This window comes from Pavona decussata, unplaced genomic scaffold (assembly GCF_977016875.1).
Source record: "Pavona decussata unplaced genomic scaffold, jaPavDecu1.1 SCAFFOLD_25, whole genome shotgun sequence".
NCBI lineage: Eukaryota > Metazoa > Cnidaria > Anthozoa > Scleractinia > Agariciidae > Pavona > Pavona decussata.
In genome coordinates this window covers 2,144,687-2,168,226 of record NW_028145448.1, presented here as the reverse complement: position 1 = coordinate 2,168,226, position 23,540 = coordinate 2,144,687, and the positions used below count along the sequence as shown (strand labels likewise).

Below are 23,540 nucleotides of genomic sequence, written 5' to 3'. Positions count from 1 at the left end.
GCACTCGTTAGCGTTAATCGGCTCTCGAAAAATCGGGCCCTATGATTGGCTATTTAATTAAAAATATGTTTTTAGTAGCTTGCATTTGATCTTTAGGTTTCGCCTGTCAAGCTCCAGTGGGACGACAGTGGGACAGCAACGTAGCCTGTAAGAACGGGCGTGATTTTCTTTTCTTTTCTTTTTCTTTTTTTTTTTGCGTTTTTGAGGCGAGTGGAGGCAAGTGTTTGATTCGCGCTTCGGGCTCGCCTCGCGCTTGCCTCCGCTTGCCTGGAAAAATAAAATAAAATAAAAACGCCTGTTCTGAAATAAACTAAGGCCGCGCCAAACGAGAGCCGATAGTGGCCGATAGTTGAAACTCTCGCTCTCGTTTTGCACCTACCTATCGGCCACTATCGGCTACTAATGTGAAGGCCGGGCCAAACGAGAGCCGATGCCGGTGGTGCAGTTCGGTGACCTTCGGTGCAGTTAGAGATCCCGGTCAGCGGCTGGTGACGTCATCCCTCTCAAAAAATTTCCCGCCAAAATTTTCGCATGCGCGAAGCTGTTTCCCTTTCGATTCCAACATGGCTGCCGCAGCGGAAGACAGAAACCGTTCACTCAAACAAGCTCTTGTGGAAAGCCTAACCGCCATTCTGTCACCCGATCAGCAGGCTCGGCAGATGGCAGAAGAACAGCTCAAGGTTCTGGAAGTCACGGAGGGTAAATATATTTCTGTTGTCTTGAATTCCAGCGGCCGACCATGTGCAAATTTTTTCGAGATGTGTCGAAAACGTGCTACAGCTTTGAGCTCGTACATTTCATGAAATTGACATCTTTGATGCTGAGTCCTGAGCTGTAGCTGAATTTTTAGTTCTGATGTAGAAATTAACCAGGCCACAGTAGTAACTTGCTATTAATTTCTAGTGTTTGCACACGATCGAGCTGCTGTAAATTATAAAACCTTGACTTGCCGAGCTGGTGTATGAAAACGTTGTTTATTTACCCAACAGCGTGGATGTAAAAGTTACTGGGACGTCAGATTTAAGGGATAAACTTATGACTCTTAATAAAGAAAAACGAAGGAAACAACCTAAACCCCTTACAAAATGAAGAAACACAATAATTATTAAACTGTCAGGCTTGTAAAAAGAGCAGGTTATATTGGCCCAGCTCTCTCTTTCGCTTGTTTTCTTTTACTCTGTGTTGTTCTAGCCTTGCAGTCTTAATTGTGTTTCTTCACTGTCAGAGATGACAAACTCTTGAGATCTTAACTCTGGAGATATTTTCATCTGTGCCAAACCATCCTTCGCTACCCACTCCCCACCCCTCCCCCCCTCCCCCAAAAAAAGAAAGCCTCTCCTCCACTGCTTCCCTGTGAAAAAGACACCTTTATCACGTGGTGGCCATGTTGAGTCTCAGGAGAATAAAAATCTTTGTGTTTAGCATGGCAAGTCTTGCACCGACTTGCACTGAATTTGCGTCTGGGCGAGCCTTGCCGTGCAAAAACAAAGCTTTTAATCCCCTGAGACTCGACGTGGCCGCCGAGTGATAAGGATCTATTGACCCAGGTCCTTTGATCATCAATAGCAGGTAACAGGTTCAGACTCGGTTCAATATCTGAGGTTGGGTGAACAAAATGCAGGGCACAAGGACCTTAATATGAATTTTAAAAAAAAACTGAAAATTTTGGATTTTTGGGAAAATATGGAGTTGAAATCTTCACTTACTATAGAGGGTACTCAAAAGTTAAAAGTTTTGGTGACCTGTGCAGGAGACTGGGAGGTCTGTTTACATGTAGTTTCCAGTAGACTCTAATAATAATAATCTGGTAGTAATCTGATAATCTGGGAGGGTTGGCATGATTCGTGCTTAAGTGACATCTAGTACAAGTATCCCTTTTTGTCAAAAAGCTTGATTTGGAAAGAAAAAGTGTCACTGTTTATTCTGTTGTGTTGTATGGTCTCCTGCATTCAAAAGTCTTTGCAACCTTAGAAATACTATCTAAAATGTTTTATACATGAAAGGATGACTGTAAAGTTATTGCACATGCCTTTCTGTCAATGGACATTCACTGCTATGAAAAATGCATACAGACAAAAGAAATATATGATTGAGGGAAGAGATGTAACAAGTATACAGATCTATGTATTTTTTTTCCTTTCCTTACAGAATTTGGTGTCCACTTGGCAGAACTCACTGTTGACAGAGCGGGCGCTCTGGCTATCAGACAGGTCAGCTCCAGAATTCTCAATCTTTGTCATCCTGTACCTTCTAAGATTGGCAAATCTCATGTCAATTTATCGACTGTATTCACTAAATTGTCTAAATTCAACTGTTGAAATTGATTTTTTTTTTGACAATTTTTAGCTTGCATCGGTCGTCCTAAAGCAGTATGTTGAGGCTCACTGGACTATTCATGCCGAGAAATTTAGGCCTCCAGAGACTACAGATGCTGTGAGTATACGTTCATTAACACACAAATGATCAGGTTTTATATATTTTCAAAACACAGGCTCCATCCATATGGAAGTGTTCTCAAACATTTGTATTGTTAAGAGTTTTCATTTGCATTAAAACAGGAGCCTATTATCCTGAGCATACAAATGCGTTTTCACATACCTCTTCATTTCTGGAATGAGTTTCCCGTGAATTCATGCTAACATGGGATCCTTACTAACCTATTGTAAGCTTTATATAATTCTCATGCCAACAGGAATTAAACTTTTGCAAGAAAATTGTTACCTCTAACCTATCTAAAATGGAGCGATCTGTGAAACTCCACGATATACCTGCTTGGTAAATGGGAGTTGTATGCTGTGAGTAATTTAAATTAGGCTCAATTCCCACTGCTCCTTTGGGTCTGGTTTATTTCCTGCACAGCCGGTGATGGAGCCTATGTGTTTGAGTAATGGGCTTCTGTAAAGTGCATTTACAAAAATTAATATAACCTGCTTTTTGTGCAGTGAGTTGTAGAGTCATGATTGCTCTGAAACTTCTATATAAAACTTGAGCTTGAAAATTTATATCATTAAATGCAGTGTACGGTTATCTGAAAAAAATCTGTTGTCAGATTGCACATTTATGGGCATTTTTTGTAAAATTATGGTTTTTTTAAAAAAGCTGATTTCTTAAAAATGTTTATAACTACCATAACAAAATAAATAAAATCTTAAAATTCAAACATTTCTTATTAAAAGTGACAAAACTCAAAGAAATCAGTTGAATCTTTCCTGCCAAGAAGCTTGATTCAAAAATGTTAACAAAAGCGTCAAAAAATAGGAACAGACTGGCCACCTTAAGGAAATAGGAAAATTATTAATTACTTTTGTCTTTCCTATCATGTTTAGGCCAAGGCAGAAATTCGACGTCTTTTACCTGGTGGATTGCAAGAATCAATAAGTAAAGTCAGATCTAGTGTGGTGAGTTGTGACACTGGCATTTTAAGAAATTCCTGGAATTGATGACTCATTTGCTTAAATAGACATCTTAACTGTATGTTTGTTATGACCTTGTGAAATACAGTCACCATCATCCTCACCACACGTCCTGGTGGTCTGTAAGGTCACGTGTCAGTTCCTTCCACTTTGTACGGTCTTTTGTATGCCTTCCATCTTCTTCCTTAAGCCAAAGCCAAGCTTCCTCCACTCATCCTGGACAGTTCAACACCAAGTTGTTGTTGGGTCTTCCCCTCTTTCTTCTACCTCCAGGGCTCCATTTATTTATTTATTTAAATTAATATTTTTACAGGAGCATCCAGTTTGGCATAGCTAGTTTAAATGGAGCCCTGATTACCCTCCCCCCGAGAGCCCTCCATGTCAAGGACACATTGTTCTCATTCTCCATTCTTAGGATGCAGCCAAACTATCTCCAGTACAGTACATGTATGGAGCCGCGATGTTTATAAAATCAGCCTGAAATTCAACATATACACTGTACTGAAGAATGTTTATGCTCCCAGTCCTTCAATTAATAATTATGTTAAAGTACCAGAGTCTCCTCTAAGGATAAACCACATTTCACAAGCTACATTGGCAGTTGATTTTGATTCAACCATATCAATCTTTTTCAGGCATATGCGATTTCTGCGATTGCTCACTGGGACTGGCCAGAAGCATGGCCAGATTTGTTCAGGCACCTGATGCAGGCATTAACAAGTGGTGACGGGAATCTGGTTCATGGAGCAATGAGGGTATTAACAGGTACAATATTTGTAACGTTTGTTGGTTCCACAATGACCAACAAACTGTTTATCTCAAACTTAACTCATTTTATTTTCACAATGTTGCCAGTAGCAAATGGTCAAGCAATTCACTTGACCCAAGTATAAAATTACCCATGCTGAAATGCAGAATTTGCAAATAGATACCATCACAATAATAATTATTCATGAGAAATTCAAGTTAGCCAAAGAACACGACTCTGTACATTTTTGCTGCTGGTTTATGCTTGGTTTTCATGAAAAAGGAGGCCAAAATTTTTAGTCATCTAAAGGAAGAAACCGAACAACAAATGTTTTTGAGCAAAAACAATACCGAGTGCTTTTCTTTGATTAAACTGAAGGCCACTCACAAAATTTCAGGCACTTTTAAGGGAGATGAAACTTTGACCTAAAATTCATAATACTGGTATACTCTCAGCCCTTCATTTTCTTCCAGTTCAGTCAGTCTTGTATATCGCAAAAGTTTTAGGAACTTGCTCCAGATGACTATAACACTGATAAAAAGATAAAATAAATTTGTCTTTCTGTAGAGTTCTGTCGTGAGGTCACAGACATTCAGATGCCCCATGTTGCTTCGGTTATTCTTCCAGAAATGTATAAGATATTCATCCATGCAGAGGTATGTATGTTGAGAGATGGATTCTATTTAATGTAATTTAAAGTGCCCATATCGGAAAATTTTTTATTTTCTTATCTGAATCTAAACATCACCCTAAGAACTTCAGTGAAAAAATTTTTCGATTTGCATGAAACGCAAATTTTTTATGAATTTTACAAATCTTTAAAATCCTATTTTATTGCGGTCCACCCGCCCCGCTGATGAAAATGCCGACAGGCTCACAATAGGGCCACGTGACATGGTCTGTGACGTACATTCAGGAACTCTCGAGTCTATGCACTCACTTGACCTTCAGTAAAGTACATTCGCGGCAGAAAGAAAATCGTCAGATTCACCGGTAGGAAGGAAAAACTTAACTCCAAATAAGTATATTCTATGGCAGAAAACTTATCTGACACGGAAAGTGAGCAAACCGCTGAAGAAAGCAGCTAGGACGAATTTGAAAGCGTCGAAGTCGAGGCGATAGATGGCGTCCACGAGACAAGTAATACGTGTGAAAGATGATGATACACTCGAACCGTACGCGGACGAGCCGATAGCAGACGAAGAATGGCTAAAAAGATATCGCAAGGAACAAGAGGAGAAGCGACGACTCGAGGAAGATTTAACGAAACGCTTGGAGAATAGAGTGCGTGTTAGTGGAGGGTAAAGTTCTCACCTTGCATTTTGCATACGCGCTCTTCATTATCATCTGTCAAAACTATGGCCAAGTACTCACAAACATTCGAACGAATTATTTTCCATGTAGATGTACTTGTGGTTACTGTAGCCGTGATCTGCTAGCAAATATCAGCGAGTGCTACTGCTGCAAGGAAGTCGAAGGCAATTGGGAAGCGCTGACTAGCGACATTGTTCTCGCGGAACTACAGGAAGGACACGTGTTGAACTGTGATAATAATAGCTTGTCTCGTTCTCTGAAATTTCGGCCGTAAATTTAATTGTAGGATGGAAGTTGTTAGCTTGTCCAATGAACACGTTAATTTCCTTTTTGCCACTGTCCCACAGCTTACAAAATCCATTGTATCTTTTACGCGCATACGTCTTGCGAAATGTTCGAAGTCTAACAAGAGTTGGCGTCTAATGTAATTCGTGTCTGTCACCGGTGTCGGGACAAATTTGAGCCCTTTAGAAATAACGCTAACAGGCTGTCGCTAAGTTGTTTGTTTGAAAAATTCTTCATGAATTTCTCGTGTTTTTCTCTTTGTATCTCAATCCATTTTTTTGCCAATTTTTTTCTGCGCTCTTTGCGCTTGTTATTTGTTTTGTGCCCTTTTTTATTTTGAACCCCCGTTGTGGTGGTTACAATTTCAGAGATAAAGCTGTTATACTTTTCAACATTTTTATTGTTTGCAGAATTCTGCAACACATGTGTGTACAATATTTGTTTGAGCTCGTTGAATTCTTGCTGCAGTTTATCTACCTTATCTACATCGTGGTTTACAATGTTTTCTGTGTCCGCCGAGTGCGACCGTTCTCGCATCGATCTATTTACATCAGTGGTAGCATTTGTGCTAGTATTTTTTGAGAGCTTGGTCTCAACGAAACTTCGCGGATCTCACGATCTATGAGAATATATACCAAAACAAATAAAGCTTGCGACTGAGTTAACAGTGAGGTCAAACTATAAACCTCAGAAGGTTACAACGTTTAGAATGTCACAAGCGGGTGTGAATATTCAGCATCGAAAGCTTACCATTCGCTTTTCCCTGCTCCTCTTCGAAGGTGTCTCTCGGTCTTCGTCTTCCTTTCGCTTAGCTGTTTTAAAGGATAAACACAAACGCGATGTCATCCTACTTCAGTTCACGTTTTAAGTTTAAACCTGACTTCATCAGCCTTGTGAAATCCTCGTCATTGAAGTGCATCGAGCACAAGGACGAGGTCTTTCCAGGCGCGCGTCCACATCTTCCTCCGCTCCAGCATAAAATCGATCCATTTCTTTCGCCTCCTCAGTCTTTGCGGGCATGTAGTGCCAAAGAAAGGAATCCTGTGCATGCTTATTCCATTTGCTTCGTCTTTGATGTTTCCACATCTCGCTGCAACACATCTTTCCGGCATTTTCGAGAAACGTGCAGAAATACCGCGACTTGTTTTCAGTGAGATCCAGAGAAAGGCTGAAGTCACGTGTTCCTGAATCTACGTCACAGCTCTTGCTAAACCGAGAGGAGACTAATGCGAATCCTGGGCCAAAATGGCGGCAAATTTGAACGTCTTATAAAATTCATAAAAAATTCGCGTTTTATGCAAATCGAAAAATTTTTTCACTGAAGTTCTTAGGGTGATGTTTAGATTCAGATAAGAAAATAAAAAATTTTCCGATATGGGCACTTTAAGCATGTATAGTGATTCTCTGGATTACGCCTAAACAATTAAATTAAAGGATCACAGGAATGAGCTGATGTTGCACTTCAAAAGCCAAAACAATACCTTGGAGTTGCTATGACAACCCCAAGGTAAAAAAAGCTTAACCCTTTAGGCCCTAACAGTGATCAGCATCAAATTTCTCCTTGTAATATCAATGCTTATTCAACCCCTGAGGTCATGAGAATCAAAAAATATGATCACTCAAGGTGAATTTTCTTGATAATTATTTTTAACTTCTCCCCAGTAGTTTTTGGAGAAAGGACAAGATAGGAGAATTTGTTCTTTGATTTTAGTGGTTAGAGGATTAAGACTGATGACTTGCAATCATTATGTACCCAATCTATTGCTCAGTCACTCCTTAACTCCCAGGCCAGTTGTGTTAGGAGTACTGTCAAATGTGTATGGTGCTTTTAATCCTAGCTGTACAGTGTCAGAACAAGATCTCGTGCTGCTGATATTTTCAACACCTGTGCTTCTCTGATTTGTGCAATGGAGGACGATCAACTGGTAAGGATGAAGTTTATGGTAATCTACTTCAATATGATATTCACTGGAGGTGTGGTAGTCAAGCGGGACTTGGTTTGTAAAGTATAAGTGTAGGCCTAGCTGCTGCCAGATCTCAATGTTGTACTTCATACATGTACAATGCATTTTATGTTGCCGTGACTACTCGTTGAGGTTGTGGTGATGTACGTGTACTTAAAGACTTTTGCTCAGAAGACCCAAGGGTAGGTGGTTTGAGACTACATGTACAGCTGTACATGTAGATCAGTCTCTGCATTATCATGTTGTTCCTAAGACAAGAAACTTTACTCCATATTGTCTCGTTTTATCCAGGTGCATACCTGTAAATGGGTATGGGTGACATTGTGCTGAGGGTAACCATGTGATGGACTTGCTTCCCATCCAGGGGTGCCGGGGTCTCATTATGCGTGGTAGCTTCGTGCTACAATAACTGGGTAAAGCTCTAGTTGTGTCATCCACTTAAGCTCAAAGTGCGACTTCACTTTTTAATGACCACTCCTTGTCATCTTCCCTCCCCCCCCCCCCCCCCCCACCTACAAACACTCACCATTTGCATGATCGCATGACAACTATTACAGTGTACATGATATTTGGGCTTTAATAAAATATTGAATGATTTATTATAATTGTAGGGTACTGCCAAAAAGGTCCTTTATCCCGTACTGCCACAGTTCACTCAAGCGTTTGTCCAGGTGCTGGCTTTAGCGGACAGCCCAACTGTTGATTGTGGATTAAAAATGGAAGCTCTGAAGGTTAGCTCTCTTGTAGTGGTTACAATGGACAACTAAAAATTTGACAGAATGTTAGACAAGAATCTTCTCTTGCAAAAAAAGTTACAGAGAAGAATGTGAACAGTGCAAAGAGGCTGATAAAAAAATGATAGTTCATATGTTTTCTAAAGTTTTGATGGTGTACTTTTCTTTGTTACTGTAAAAAGAAATGATGGCAGTTATCTATGCTCTATGCTCTTATAGACCATAAAATGACGTCATAAAATGTTTAAAACTCTAGTGGCGGCCCGTGATTTCACTCCCAAGTTTTGAACATTTTATGGCATCATTTTATGGTCATTTGATGTTCCATACAAAACTGCTGTTGAATTTTTTTTTTTTTTTTTAACAATAACTTTGAGAAAGTATGAGCAGAATTGGTTTTATTTTCCATTGAGAAAGCGCATGTTACAGCTAACCTCATTTTTATTGTCTGTACTCTTATAGACAATAGCTACGAGCCAATGCAGGATGTTTGACAATAAATTATTGTAAAATACCTTCAGAAGTGATCTAAAATGTAATTTACAATGATTGTTTTAGGCACTAACAACTCTGGTGAAGAACTTTTCTAAGCAAATGGCTCCACATCTGATGGAGATTTTGCCACACATGTGGAATACATTGACGCAGAGTGCTGATCGTTATGTTCGCACGGTTGTTAATTACACTGATGATGCTGATGATCCAGTTGATTCTGATGGTGAGGATTAATAATTTATGGTTCTTCCATCTTGTGTTCCATTTTTTGTTTTTATGATGCTTTATTAATACAATATCCATTACATTGAGCAATACCAATAGTTTTTTGAATGAAGTAAACATTTTAAAAGAGAAGGGAGGGGGGGGGGGGGGAAGGGGGGTAACGTAACCACACCAAGTTCAAAAAGCATAACTTGCCTACAAACAAAAACCAAAATCTAACAGAGGGTATCTTCAAAAAACATAAAAGTGCAAAACCAACATTTATAGGAGATTTTTGTTAAAATTACATGAAAGTAGTATCACTATGTCAGTATTTTGTGAGTTTTTCTGGATACAAAAAATCGGAAAAAACCTGACGAGTGCATTTTCAATTTTGATGCATAGCCTTATCTAAATCTGTGTTATAATGTAAAGTTTTTTTTTTCTGTATTCTAGCGTGCTTGTAACTTAATTTACTGGTATTTTTTTTCCATTTTGTTCTCGTGCTCGTCTTGTCCCACCTCGACTAGCTTTGTGGCTATTTGCAGGACAAGCCCCTTATGTAATCCGAATTTGTAAAATAAATTGTTGTTGTTGTTTTCTAAAAATTAAGGAAAACCATTGTTGTGGACGGTTAATAGCTTGCTGCATTGCTATGGCAACGGCACCTTGCTCAACAAGAAGTATCAAAATTTATTCCTTCTTAGTTAATCTTGCACCATGCTAATTTCGGGTACTCAGTAGAACGTAGTTTTCATAAATAATGTAAAAACATCCAGCAGACACTATCACATTGAAAATGCATCGCCTGTAAAGGAATCACTCTGAGCATTTTCTTTCGTCAAAAACAACCCTGAATTTAAGTTCCACCATGTTTGGTTTTCATCTTGCTCCCATTTTTCCCTGTGAGACATTAACAAGATGATTGCAAATTAAATGTTATTACTTCCTTTTATAAAATTTTAACAAGAATCCTGGGTTACGTGGAAACACAAGTTAACATTGGGCCATGAAATCCAAAAATCTCCAATTATTTCAAAAGGGTTGAACTTGGCATGTTGCACAGACTGGTTATCATAAAATTAAATCTTACTCAAAGTTTATAACCAGTCAGTTGGTACTGTAAATTAGAACATTATTTTACTAATTTTGGAGAAAATGTGAGTTTCAAGGCCAAATCGTCACATGCGCCATATAAAACTGTACAACTACATGTATCAATCCCTTCAATTGGCCAATGTTTCTAATTTTTCCAAGTTTACCTTTGAATAAATCTTGAAATTTTTTTCTTTAATTTGTAGGCGAAGTACTTGGATTTGAGAATCTTGTATTCAGTGTGTTTGAGTTTATCCATGGACTCATAGAAACACCAAAATTCAAGAAAACGGTCAAGAAATTTTTAGATCAGCTTGTCTATTTTCTGGTGCTGTATATGCAGATCACTGAGGATCAGGTTAGAATTTTTTATAAATTTAAAGAGGGATGAGTAAATTAATGATAATAATAGTTAATAAGTATTCTACGAGGGTGTGTTAGATATGAGATGATAGATAGCCAATGAGGGACCTAGGGCCAAGTTGGCTATAATCATCTCATATCCAACATGCGTGAGTGGAATAATAATTATTGTTTTATTAAACACGATCATTGCTAGATCTGACTGATTTCGCTTTGTAAGTTGTTTGCAAGCTCTTCTTGCAAAGTGAATAAGAAAGATCTAGCAATGATTGTTTTGAGAATGATGTATTATTCAGTGTATGACACAGGCATGCTCAGAAAAAGAAAATCTGAGCTCTCGTATCAGGAGTCGAACCTAAGACCTTCCGATTACTAGTTCAGATGCTCTACCACTGAGCTACAGGAGACTCGTGGGAGCTAAGGTCATTAAACTAGGTTCATGGGACAAACATCCTGCATACTGCTAGGATTGGAATGTCAGTGGGTGGCATATGCGCAATGGAAATAACGTGATGGAATATTCCATCACATTATTACCTCAGGGAAAGGAAGTGACAAGTGCATTTCTCTCTTTCCTTTGAAAATGTGAGCTTTTCAAATCAATTAAATATAGTTTTATATTTTCAATGTTGTTTTGCAGGTTCAAGTATGGACAGCCAACCCAAACCAGTTTGTTGAAGATGAGGATGACGACACATTTTCCTTTTCTGTTCGCATTGCTGCTCAAGATGTACTTTTGGTAAGTGGAGTACCTTCCTTCCTTTTCACCTCCATGTATTTGTTGGTCTGTCCCTTTCCTTGTTCAGTTAGTCAAGTCAGTCAGTCATGCAAACAGTCCATCAGTCCATCAGTCAGCTTGTGAGTTGGTCAGTTGGGGATTCATTGAGTCAGCTTCTACCTGGGTAACCATGCGGTTGCATGAGACTTGCAGCTGCAAATCATGTAGCCACATGAGCCATGCATGTAGCCGGAAGAGCCACGCAGCCACAAATCATGCAGTGAGCCATTCAGTCAGTCAGTCAGTCAGTCAGTCAGTCAGTCAGTCAGTCAGTCAGTCAGTCAGTCAGTCAGTCAGTCAGTCAGTCAGTCAGTCCGTCAATCAGACAGTCAGTCAATCAGTCAGTCAGTCAGTCAGTCAATCAGTCAGTCAATCAGTCAGTCAGTCAGTCAGTCAGTCAGTCAATCAGTCAGTCAATCAGTCAGTCAGTCAGTCAGTCAGTCAATCAGTCAGTCAGTCAGTCAGTCAATCAGTCACTCAATCAGTCAGTCAGTCAGTCAGTCAGTCAGTCAATCAGTCAGTCAGTCAGTCAGTCAATCAGTCAGTCAGTCAACCAGTCAATCAGTCAGTCAATCAGTCAGTCAGTCAGTCAGTCAGTCAATCAGTCAGTCAATCAGTCAGTCAATCAGTCAGTCAATCAGTCAGTCAGTCAGTCAATCAGTCAGTCAGTCAGTCAGTCAGTCAGTCAACCAGTCAATCAGTCAGTTAGACAGTCAGTGACTCAATCAGTCCATAAGCCAGTTCAGCCATTCAGTGAGTCATTGAGTGAGTGAGTCAGTCAGTCTGTTGGTCTCTCATTTGTTCAGAAATTTTCTTGTAACCTTCATTGAAGTGCAGAGTTTTGTTGCTAGACAAATTGCAGCCAAAATTGCACCTGAAAGACCTCCTTTTTGCAAATCCTTTTTCACAACATTACATAAACTTGCATTTCAACTTGGAAGGAAACTGGGCTAGTATTCTACTGTTTGTAATGTTGGTAGAAACAATGTAGCCTGTAACTTGTTTTCTGTGACTTGCAATGCAACACCCCAAACCAGCATTCTGTTCCAAGGTGCAGAAAGAGTTCCCCATGTAAAGTTCAGCACTTTTAAGAGGGTTAACAGTTTGTTTGGTCAGATTTTCTTTGAATGAATGTATAACTTGGTTTTCAGGCAGTTGCTGCTGATTTTAAAAATGAAAGTGCAGTTTCGTTAACAAATGCAGTCAAAAGACATCTGGAAGAAGCAAACGACAGAAAAAGCAAAGGAGACGTAAACTGGTCAGTTTTAGTAGTTCTTCTCAGGTTGCTTTATCTTTAGCGAATGTTTGATTTATCAATAGAGTTGATTACTAAAGGTAAATTGGCCACCGTAAAAAGATACAATTCGAGTGCTGACATTTGAAGCGTTAGCCCTTTGCTCTCACGAAGGGCTAATACTCGCAACGTCAGCACTCGAATGGAATCTCTTTACTGTGCCAGTGGCCAATATTTGTCTTATTGGATTGTATATCAAGTAGTTGTATCCAGTAATTATTGGATAATTTGTATATCGAGTACAGTGGAAGCTCTGTTAACCGACACTATCGTAAGCGGACAGCTCTATTTTCTTGTCTTTTCTTTTGTGCTACTTAGTTAGTTGCACGTTATACGCCAGTTAGCTGCACGTGGCAGTGACCAACTCGAAAGCCTAAGCTCCTTTGGTCACTGCGCACATTTTACCTTTCATGATTTAGGTAATTTAATGTTGTCTTTATGTTACTTTTGTGATGTATCGTAATTTCCTTTTGTAGTAAACTATTGAAATAGTACATTAATAAAAAATCTCAATCTTAATATAAATCTACTTACGAACGCCTTCACAAAACCCCGTTTGAACTCCCGTACAAACTCTATATATGCACATTCCCGTAAGCGGCCGTGGACACTTTTAGGGTTTACGATTTAGACTTTTCCTTTGTTTTTAAGCTCCCGTAAGCGGACATCCGAAAGGAAATCCCATTAGCGTCTGAATCTTATTTGAATCAATCAACCTCACATTGCTGCTCTTCACAATGATTTTACAGTGCACTAATTACAGTTCTCGCCATTATTGGGGCATTACGTAAAACAATAAACAACAACAACAACAAATCATTTAATACGGTGGTATTTTTTGCATTCCCAATATTTATTGTTAGGTGGGCAAGCTCCCGTAATTGGCCATCTATCCCTTACACCTCTAGTGGCCGCTTACGAGAACCATTCTCCAGTGATGGACACCTTTTTCGCGCCGTTCCGAGTGTATCTTCAAGGAGTTAACTTTTAAGGAGACTTAGTAACAACGGCCAATTTTAGACGTGCAGATTTTTAATTATATATAGGGAATTTTTTAATAGGATCAAGGATGTGAGGATTTTACTATGTATATATTTTTTATTGTTATTATTTTGTACGACCCCACAAGCTGCAGAGCTTTAATTTTTAATCGTGCTGAAGTAAAGGCTGTGTCTGTCTGTCCGCTTACGAGAGCTTCCAGTGTAGTTGTAGCCATGAATTATTAATGTTATTAATGATCATTACCCTTTTCAGGTGGAAAATACACGAGTCAAGTATGTTAGCAATGGGATGTATTAAAGCGCTCATCATCGACAAAGTTTCAAATGGAAAAGTGTCTATAGACGTTATCACATCATTTCTCACACAAGTCGTGTTAGCAGACCTTCATATACAGGAATCAGGTGAATTCTATAGCAGCAAGGAATACCAAAACTTTACTATCCAGTGTCCGGAGTTCCGTTTCTTAGAATACCCAAAGAGTTTTCTGGGCCAAAAAGTATTTTTCAAATGCTTTCTTTATCAATAAGCGGTTGTTTTTTGTGTGCAAACTAGTCCACCGTGTTTCCTAATATTGCCAAATTTGTAAAATTTTATCTTTCAAACTTATTGATAAACAAAAATTGTGTCCGTAAAATAGTTTTTTTTTTTCGCGTGCAAAATGTCTTGGGGAGTTTTGAGAAATGCATGCCAGGCCTTTGGTTTGTCCCCCCCCCCCCCCCCCCCACACACACACACACCTCTTAGGCCTCTTTCAACTCTCTGAAAGAATGGATCATAAATAGCCCAATTTCGATGTATCAAAATTCAGCCTGAAACAATAGACATCACTGTGAGGAAATAAACCCATATAAACTCTACAATTTATTCCCCAGAGCCTCACAGTGATGTTATTGTTTCAGGCTGAATTTTAATATATTGAAATTGGTCTATTATAGGCAGCTTAGCAGGCGTAATAGACCCTTCTCCAAAATGGCGGCAACAGATTTGAATGAGTTAAAATTAAACTGAATGAAAAACTGATACCAGCACTGGAAAGAGCACCTTTACTTTAGTAACCTTGTAAAGTTTCAGCATACTAGGTGTTATATCAGCTTAGGAAATGTAAGATGAAATTTGACAAATTTACAGACGTTTGTATGACTGGGGGTGTACGTCATACCATCAGTCATACAAACGTCTGTAAATTTTTCATATTTCAACTTACATTTTCTCAGCTGATATTACACCTGATATGCTGAAACTTTGCAGGGTTATTAAAGTTAAAGTGCTCTTTCTAGTGCGGGTATACGTTTTTAATTTTAACTTATATGAATTTTCGGCCGCCATTTTGGAGAAGGGTCTATTGGAGAGGGGGAGGGGGAGCGAGAAATAAATGGGAGAAAAAAGGGGGGACTGTCACTTTTTTCTATCGCTTATTCTCCCTCCCCCCCCCCCCCCCCCCTCTCCGATTACGACTGCTACTCAGGCTAATTGATTATTTTGTTGCTGTTAGATAAGCATCTTGAGTACTTACAAAAGAGCGTCTCACTTTTAGGTAGAGACCCTCCCCTCCCTCCATGACGTTAGTAGCCTTCGCAATACCTTCACTCCCATAAGAAATTTAATTGATTTTTGCTGAACAAGAAAACTGGGGAACATCGGTAAAAAGCCGAATTTTAACCACCAGCAAAACTCAATCCGCGTAATGTTGTCAACTCCTGGTTTTCACAATCATTCTTTCATTGCAGGAAATTTAGCGATCAGATCCTTTAAGTACAACTTAGGACATTGAGCACGTAATGACAGTAACATATTTCATTTTTGGTGAAAAGTATGATTGGTCAATTTTTTTTATTATTATTGTAGTGTCACCGTTTCTTATTGGTCAGGCGTTATGGGTGGCGAGTCGTTTCACTCCGCTCATGTCTGCAGAGCTTTTAACAAGGTGGGTGAAAGGACCTTACGAAAACACGACGGCAACGGCAACGAGAATGTGAAAAAAAAAATGTTTAATGAGCAAACCAATGGCTCTGCACGTGCGATAAAAAATTAGTACATTTCTCTAACGTCCTCTGCAAGACAGCGACGTGAAATGACCAAATTATTTTAAAGTTTTACGGAGAACGTGGGTACAAGACATTGACGTTTCTTTCTCTTGATTGTTTTGAATGATTTTAATAACGAACTACTCAGTTTTATATTTTATAAAACAATTGACTTCAGGTAGTATCTTAGCACCTTAGTTGTGTCCCAGTTTTTAACTGTATTATAGTTTTATTTTAATGTATTTTTATTAAACCTTTATTTTAGAGCACCCTCCTGAAAACCGCCGTCAGGTGATTGGAGGGCTCCTCTTAATGTAATGTTTTATTATTATTATTATTATTATTATTATTATTATTATTATTATTATTATTATTATTATTATTATTATTATTATTATTATTATTATTATTATTTATTGATGTCCCTGGATGATTCGTTCACATTGTACGAGTTGGAATAATCACAAACTAGATTAGATAACTTTAATATTTATTTCTAAGTCACGTTTTCGTTGGTGTTACCGTCCTGCATTCATAAGCTCCCTATTGACTCTGTGACGGCCCAAGAATAAAGTTTAAACTTCTGTCTTGTCTTATTATTCTTAAGTCAATAGAGGATTGTACTCTGGATTTGATATCTTATGAAGAATGCTGATGCCCTCAAGACGTGTTTAGTGATTCCCTACATGCATGATTATAAAGATGTTTTTCTTGATGAATTTACAAGGGTTATTAGGTCTAAAATCGACATAACTTTTGTGAGGTTATCAGATAGGCATGCTGATATCAACTGCTTTTTTTTTCTGTTTTTTTCTTTTACATTTCCAGTTTTATAGAAGCCTCTGTCACAGGTCTTCAGTCCACGCAACTTCCCGCGGTTAGAATATCTGCAGTTAGAGCCGTGTATGAGTAAGTTGAACTGTATTTGATGGTGCGTTATTACTTTATATGCAGGGTCTCGATTTTCTTGCATACGTTTTTTGTGCATAAACGACATCGCTCATCATCATCGTCATCATGGGTGGTGGTTAAACTTTGGACAAGCTTAAAGGGGAATTGATACAAATGTGCTGTAAATTATAATTAATGTTTGATTGTAGATTTTGCGCGCATCTTAAAGTAGCAGAGAACACTCAGATCCTGATGCCATTTCTGTCCAAGATCATGGATGGTTTACTCACCATGGCAACGCAGTCAACTGATGACGTGCTCGCCCTTGTGTTAGAATCTCTAAGGATTGTTATGTCGGTAAGAAAGATAACGCAATTATTGGATTATTTTAATGCGTGGAAGACCATCCAGTTATGTATACAACGTAAGAAGTGTCGAAAAGAAAAGCTGGTAAAAATCCAGGCTTGAATAGGATTCTAATCTATAACTTCCGCGATACCAGTTGCTTTACGGACGGATGCGGATGACGCCGGCTGCCGGGAGCTGGTGGGCAGGGGGCAGGGGGCAGGGGGCAGGGGGCAGGGGGCGGGGGGGCTCCTTTTCCTCTCCCCCCCTCCCCCGAAAGCTTGCTCGCAGGCTATATATCCGTAGAAGTGAAGAGATGGAGGTAAAATATGTGAAATTCATGGATTTGAACCACGGATGAAAGAATTCATAAATGAGACCATCGCAGTGAGTTGCGCAAAGAAAGCCTGAAAACAATTCAAGCTTGAACGGGATTCAAACCCATGACCTCTGCGATGCCGGTGCAGTGCTCTGCCAACTGAGCTATCAAGCCAACCGGGAGCTGGTCATATTGCGAGTTCGTAATATACCCGTGAAGGATGAATAAACGAATGTAAACATATGAAACATATTTTGAACTGCGGTTGGAAGATTAAATAGAGGAAAGATTCTTGCAGTTATTTACGCAACTTGAGAAGTTGCGAAAAGAAAGCCTGAAAAACATCCAGGCTTGAACGGGATTCGAACCCATGACCTCTGTGATGCCGGTGCAGTGCTCTTCCAACTGAGCTATCAAGCCAACTGGGAGCTGGCCGTATTGTGACTTCGTCTTGGAAAATAAATACATGTAAGGGGCGAACGTGCGAGGGGCGAAGCACCGACGAGGTGGGTTCTCGGTCTGTTCTGCAGCGTACTTAGTGACTCTTTTTATGATTTTTTTTTTCTGGCTGTTCTTCAGGTCAATAAAGAATTTACAACGTCTTGTGAAGGAAAAATTACTCCATTGACGATAGCGCTCTTCATCAAGTATGCTCATGGTAGGTGTTAAAGCTTTCATTGGTTGAGTCCTGTAACTCGAACGATCAAGGAAGTCATAACAATGTAGGACTTAATGAAACGTTCGAGTTGCGGAAAGAAAGTTGAGTTGAGTTGAAGAAAAAGTCTTGTCTGTTTAAGTGAGAAGTGTGCCCTCGTGTTTAAATATCAGCACCGTCTTTTCGATATGAATACTTAAGGAAAAGTATTCTCTGGAATAGAATAAGACAAGATAGTGACCGTCATTCAAAATTTCTTAAATCTTTGTTTTGTTTTCAGACGCTGCTCTTATACCATTAATAGAAGATTTGTTCAAAGAACTCGCGATGATTGAGACTTGCAACAAGGTATTTTCTATTCTCTGTTTGTTTGCTTGTTTAGATAAGAGCCCAAAAAGACCTGAGCAAAGAGAACTAAACTTGGCAATGGTATCTATGAGAGTTTCAAAGTGTTGGTTAGACCTGAGAGCACACGAGGTCAAATGAAGCGAGAGTTTGAATTTTCATGGACTCTACTCTAAGGAAAGTTGGAGCAAATTCGATCTCTCTCACAGCGCAAGAGAATTGACGTGAAGGCGTGAGAGTCGATGGCTCAAAACTTTCTCCAGTTCAACTGAAAATTTGTAAAGTTTCAAACTCGTCGATGGCGTATAATATATACTTCACGAGCTTTAGCTTTCAAGGCCAAACGATAGCGACAGTTTCAATTTCTGTCTATTCAAATGAAAAGTTGGAGTTGAATACTCTGAATATAACTTCTTGAGAACGGGGCATGAGGGAGCGAGTTTATTTAATAAACTCTTGTCAACTCCTGTTGCCTCCTGCTTTCATTTTACAAGAATGCCGAGCTCAAGTCTCAGGTTTTGTGTTCTAGAAATTTGCTCTTAAGGCCCAATTAGGTCCCCTTCGGAAATTTTAGGGAGTCTTTTTCCATGACAAGAGAACCAGCTAGCTTATTTCAACTTCTCATACAAAACATAGGAATAAACCATAAATGGGTGGTGTAAATTAATATTTTGAGATGTGGAAATTTTCAAAAGTTACTCTGATGGCACCGGGTATGTATTGCAGAATAATTTCAAAGGTAGCCACATTCAGTATAGGTAATATTTGATTGTCAGGTCCCTTTGCAATAGGTATATAGCCTGCCTTTGCGGTATTTGTACGCTGTGGTTGACACGCATGCGCCAATGTGTTTTACTCTCGGTAATCCCACAAAAGGGACCTTCAGATCACAGTACGAGATACGACTTTCAAATTTCAAATCAGTCCCATCCCCAGAACTCTCGCTCCTTCCCGTTGTTTACCAGCAGATAAGGAGACCCTAGAAACAAGAATGGCGCTGACAAGCGGTTATCTAAATCACGCAAACTAGATTTGAAAAGTCGTACTCGTATTCAATCTCGTGCTCGTAGTCAAATCTGAAGGTACTAGTCGCTCTCTAGAATAAAGCTATGTTCTCCTAGGCAAACCAGTTTAGCGTGTATGTGGCTAAGTTCTCAACAACTTTACTCTGATTGGCTGAAATGCGATTGTTTCAGCAAACCAAAATCTCGGGTCCAGGCGCAAAGCTTAGCTCTAATGAAATCGTGGTGATCTGTCCTATAGCGGGTTATACTGCAAACCGTGTGCCTGCTTTGTTAACAAATTTTTTGTTGGGTTAAATTCTATTTCAGCTGTTAATGCAGAGGTTTCTACCCACATTAGTCAGTATATTCCAGGCTCCACCGGATAAGACTCCTTTAGGAATAAATGCCGTGAGTATTGGAGGGCTGCAGTTCTATATTCGGATGTTAGATTCATTATATGTGTTCTTAACTAGATAGAAACTATTTTATGAGTTCTTTTGAGCTTTTCGCAAACGGTACCTATTTGTTATTTAATCGCAATCCGCTCCCAGTCCCTTTAGGCCGGTTTATCACTCTACGATTTCTCGGCCCGATTTGTTGGGCCGTCAGTAGAGAGATTAGAGAGATTTAGCGTCGCGTATACGTGAAACGCGAACGGCAAAAGTGACCACGTGACCACGATTTTCCCGCCATTTTTGCGATTGCCGCTTGCCGGTCGCTGTTTCTACGTGAAAACAGGCTATTTCGCGTTTGCCGTCTTCGTGCGAACTACGAAGTATTTCTTCCTTTTTTTCTCATACATTTAAGTAGTCATTTGTTGAAAACAAGTACCCCAATAATATTTCCGGCAGGTCATAGTAGGGCAAATTAAGTTTCATGTTTCAAAATTCTTCATAACTCACTCCTTACCGCACTTTTCTTCGTGAACTCACTACAGTGAGTCGCAAAACAGCTTCATGGAAAACACACGCGAAGCTAATATCAAAAGGTTCACGCTATTTTACGTGAAACGTGAAACGTGAAACGGCAAGGTGACGTTTGCCGTTTCACGTAAACGCGATGGTTTACGGCAAAGGACAGAAATGACCACGTGACCATGTTTACGCTCCATTCATTTGCCGCTCGCTGTTTTCAGTTTCTCAGTAAAATTGAGTAGTTTTTTTGTAGCATCAAAGGTCAGAATTATTTTGCACTATTCTTATCTATGTAGTTATTTTTTCAATAAAACATAAACGCGAATCTCCATTTGCCATTTGAAGTAAACGCGATTCTTAATCTGTCTAATATTGGGCGCGAATCGTACGTGAATTTTGATTCCCGATTTGTGAAATGAAAGTCGGCCCGATTCAGAAAATCTGTTACAGTGCAACAAATTTTTGTCAAGTCTGGCTGACACTCCCAAAGAACCACACCGCCATGTGTATCAAATTCAAAATCCAAATCGGGTGCCAAATTACACGTACGATTTGCGCTCTGATACTGTCGTCCGACAAATCGTAGGGTGTAAACCGGACTTATCAGTAAAAATTACGATTTTCGAATTACGAGTCATTAGGCACAACCAAGCGCGTATGGCAACTTCCTACAACCCCTTTCAATAGGCCATTTCCGAGTTGGTTTGAACCTCATTATGAAAGCGAGGCTAAGTGCAAAGTTTTTATAATGAAAGTTAGTTTTCATTCATGTGCAATCAAGATGAAAAGCTTTGCACCTATCCTCGTTTCCATAGTAAGGTTCACAGCCACTCGGAAATGGCCTATTAAGTGAAATCCTTAACAGAGCGACTGGGAACAAGTCTGCGTTAACTGCTACCCAACTTGAACTAGACACTTGGTAACAAGAAACAGAGTCCATTGTTGTCTTTTTTGCTTTCCAGTACTTTTTTCCCCTTCACCTCACCTCACCTTATTGTTTCGTTGACGTCCCATGTTTGTCTCTTCACAGGTTTGTATGGACATTCTAGGTTACATTATACAATGTACCCATCCTCCTTTGTCTGAGCCGCTGTTAAACTCTGTGTTCCCAGTAGTTGTCAATACAATACTCGCCTCAGATGATAATTCAGTCTTACAGGTACGACTTGCGATGTGAGATTGGTGCCGCGCTGGTGTGATAAAGGGATTAGTCACATTAGGTCCCGCGTGGTGCGGGGGTATCCAGGTGTATTGATAATGGGGATGGGCGAATGAGGCCAAGTTGTTGGACCGAAAAAAGTCCGATCAAGCCACAAATGGACTCAAAAGAAGCTTACAGCCCACAATGGAACTCAAAAAGTCAATTCTTGTCCGCAAAGAACCCTTACAAAAAAGGTTCATGGGACGTGCGTTTCCCTCCAGTGCTTCAATTTACACTGCAGACCCTCCCTGTTACTTATATAACGGAATACCTCCTTGTGTGGCAGGGTTGTACTTGATGCGCAACTGCGCGTCTCTTAAGTAGAGTTTGATTCAGAAGGCTAGAGGAGGGGAAGGCGGAGAAAAAAGCAAAATGATTGAATCCACTCTGTAATTTGTTTTTTTGCTTTTTTCTTTTTTTACTTTACCACTTAAGCATTCATTTTTACGCTAGAGTAACATGAAAATCTTTTAATTTTATTAATTTTATTTTATTTGTTTGGAGACGATAGCTTAAATCTTTGATCTTACAAGTGTTTGGACCAATACGGATTGTTTTTGAGAAAGAATTTTTGTTCTAGCAAGTTATTTTCCCAGAATTTTATAGAGCGCTTTTAATCTAGAAACTCTCATTGTCCCTCTTAGGGTCCCTCAAGAAACCTGTTGTTTTTATTTAGGTCCCTGTAAAGAATTAAGATATATTGTGCCACAATTGTCCTGGTAATTGTTATGAACAATGAATTGGCTACATTGCGCATTAGGCAGAACCTCTAAAGGACTTCAAGCACACCATCGAGAGAATACCTCCTTACAATTCAATGAATGCGTTTGCGTTAATGTCTTTAAATGCATTTCGACTTTTTTTAATGGGGTCTTGTTTGTTTTTCTTTCAATATCAGAGTGGAGGCCAGTGTCTTCGAGCGTTTGTCTTTGTTTCTCCGGAACAAATCATTGCTTGGTGAGATACAAACTTTCACTTTTGCTCTTTAGTAACTTATATTTTGGCGGTCTTTTTTTTTTTTTAATCTCACTGAACCTGTTTTTCCTGATTTCTTTCAGGCGTGATTCCCAAGGGAACAGCGCGATTTCTTACATCGTCCGAGCTGCGTCGCACCTTCTCGACCCCAGGGCCCCGGAATTCACGGCCTCTTTTGTGGGTAGACTGGTAACTACCTTGATTAAAAAGGTTAGGAAAACAGTAATACATGTTAATTAATGTTTACAATTATAAGCTTAATTTGACCGGTTGTTCTACTGCTTCTATAATTTCCACAATATTGGTACAATATTGCGCAAGACGGGAGACTGGAGATAGTAGGGCTGTGACGTCATACAGGAACGCTTAGTCTCGCATTTTCTCTATTCCTCAGTTGTTTCATTCTGAGTATTCAACAATCCCATTCATATTTTCGTCCACACGGTTTTCTTCCTCTGCACACAAAAACAACTAAGGAATAGAGAATTCGCGAGACCAGGGCCGGGTTGTTCGAAAGCCGATTAATAATACTTAATAATAATACTTAACACTTGTAACGCGCATCTTTAACATGACGTCATGATCAAATGCGCAAAATAATAAACAAAGCAGATAAACACTATTAACGCTAATCCACGATTAAAAGTTAACCGAGGTTTTCATCTCGCTCATTAAAAATTAAGCTAATGGCAAAGAAAGGGTTTAAAGCAAACCTTTGGGACAAAATCTTTTGGACGAATCCTTATGGATTAGTAAATATACTCGAATCAAAGTTCACGTTAACCCAGGATTAGCTTAATCGGGCTTGAACAACAGGGCCCAGCATTCTTGTAACGACGTCACAGCCCTACTATCCCCAGTCTCTCGTCTTGCGCGGTATTGAATCCAACCGGAAGTAAAATTTGACACTTTTATACGCCTCAAGCGCGGGGAAAAAATTGATAAGGAATTTTATTTTTTTGATTTTCATACGAGAACAACATCAAGATTTGATCAAGCAAATAAAAAAAATTCTATCGCATTCACTTTAAGCGATGATTATTAAACTCGTTTTTTTTAACTCTTCATTCAGTTTCTTTTCTGTGCGCATGTCAAACAAACGGCCTACTGAGCTTGTAAGCTACAAGTGTAAGGGTTTTATTAAATTGACCCCAAAATAGTATGTAAAGGGACTGTAA

General features: G+C 39.3%; 1 protein-coding gene across 1 annotated transcript in view; it reads left to right on the top strand.

Moving 5' to 3' along the window:
• The first annotated feature begins 555 nt into the window (after window positions 1-555).
• The window catches only part of LOC146485760 (importin-9-like), a 29,081-nt gene continuing 6,096 nt past the window's right edge, over window positions 556-23,540 (top strand). The window contains exons 1-22 of the mRNA XM_085103105.1: window positions 556-699; window positions 2,149-2,210; window positions 2,347-2,433; window positions 3,327-3,398; window positions 4,049-4,178; window positions 4,729-4,817; window positions 7,599-7,685; window positions 8,336-8,455; window positions 9,017-9,176; window positions 10,459-10,610; window positions 11,256-11,354; window positions 12,545-12,651; window positions 13,942-14,090; window positions 15,535-15,613; window positions 16,542-16,622; window positions 16,814-16,961; window positions 17,848-17,926; window positions 18,204-18,271; window positions 19,600-19,680; window positions 21,217-21,345; window positions 22,286-22,344; window positions 22,446-22,572. Of these exons, the coding sequence (XP_084959231.1) occupies window positions 564-699; window positions 2,149-2,210; window positions 2,347-2,433; window positions 3,327-3,398; window positions 4,049-4,178; window positions 4,729-4,817; window positions 7,599-7,685; window positions 8,336-8,455; window positions 9,017-9,176; window positions 10,459-10,610; window positions 11,256-11,354; window positions 12,545-12,651; window positions 13,942-14,090; window positions 15,535-15,613; window positions 16,542-16,622; window positions 16,814-16,961; window positions 17,848-17,926; window positions 18,204-18,271; window positions 19,600-19,680; window positions 21,217-21,345; window positions 22,286-22,344; window positions 22,446-22,572 (2,301 nt within the window). The 5' untranslated portion in view covers window positions 556-563. The remainder of the gene's footprint in view (window positions 700-2,148; window positions 2,211-2,346; window positions 2,434-3,326; window positions 3,399-4,048; window positions 4,179-4,728; window positions 4,818-7,598; window positions 7,686-8,335; window positions 8,456-9,016; window positions 9,177-10,458; window positions 10,611-11,255; window positions 11,355-12,544; window positions 12,652-13,941; window positions 14,091-15,534; window positions 15,614-16,541; window positions 16,623-16,813; window positions 16,962-17,847; window positions 17,927-18,203; window positions 18,272-19,599; window positions 19,681-21,216; window positions 21,346-22,285; window positions 22,345-22,445; window positions 22,573-23,540) is intronic.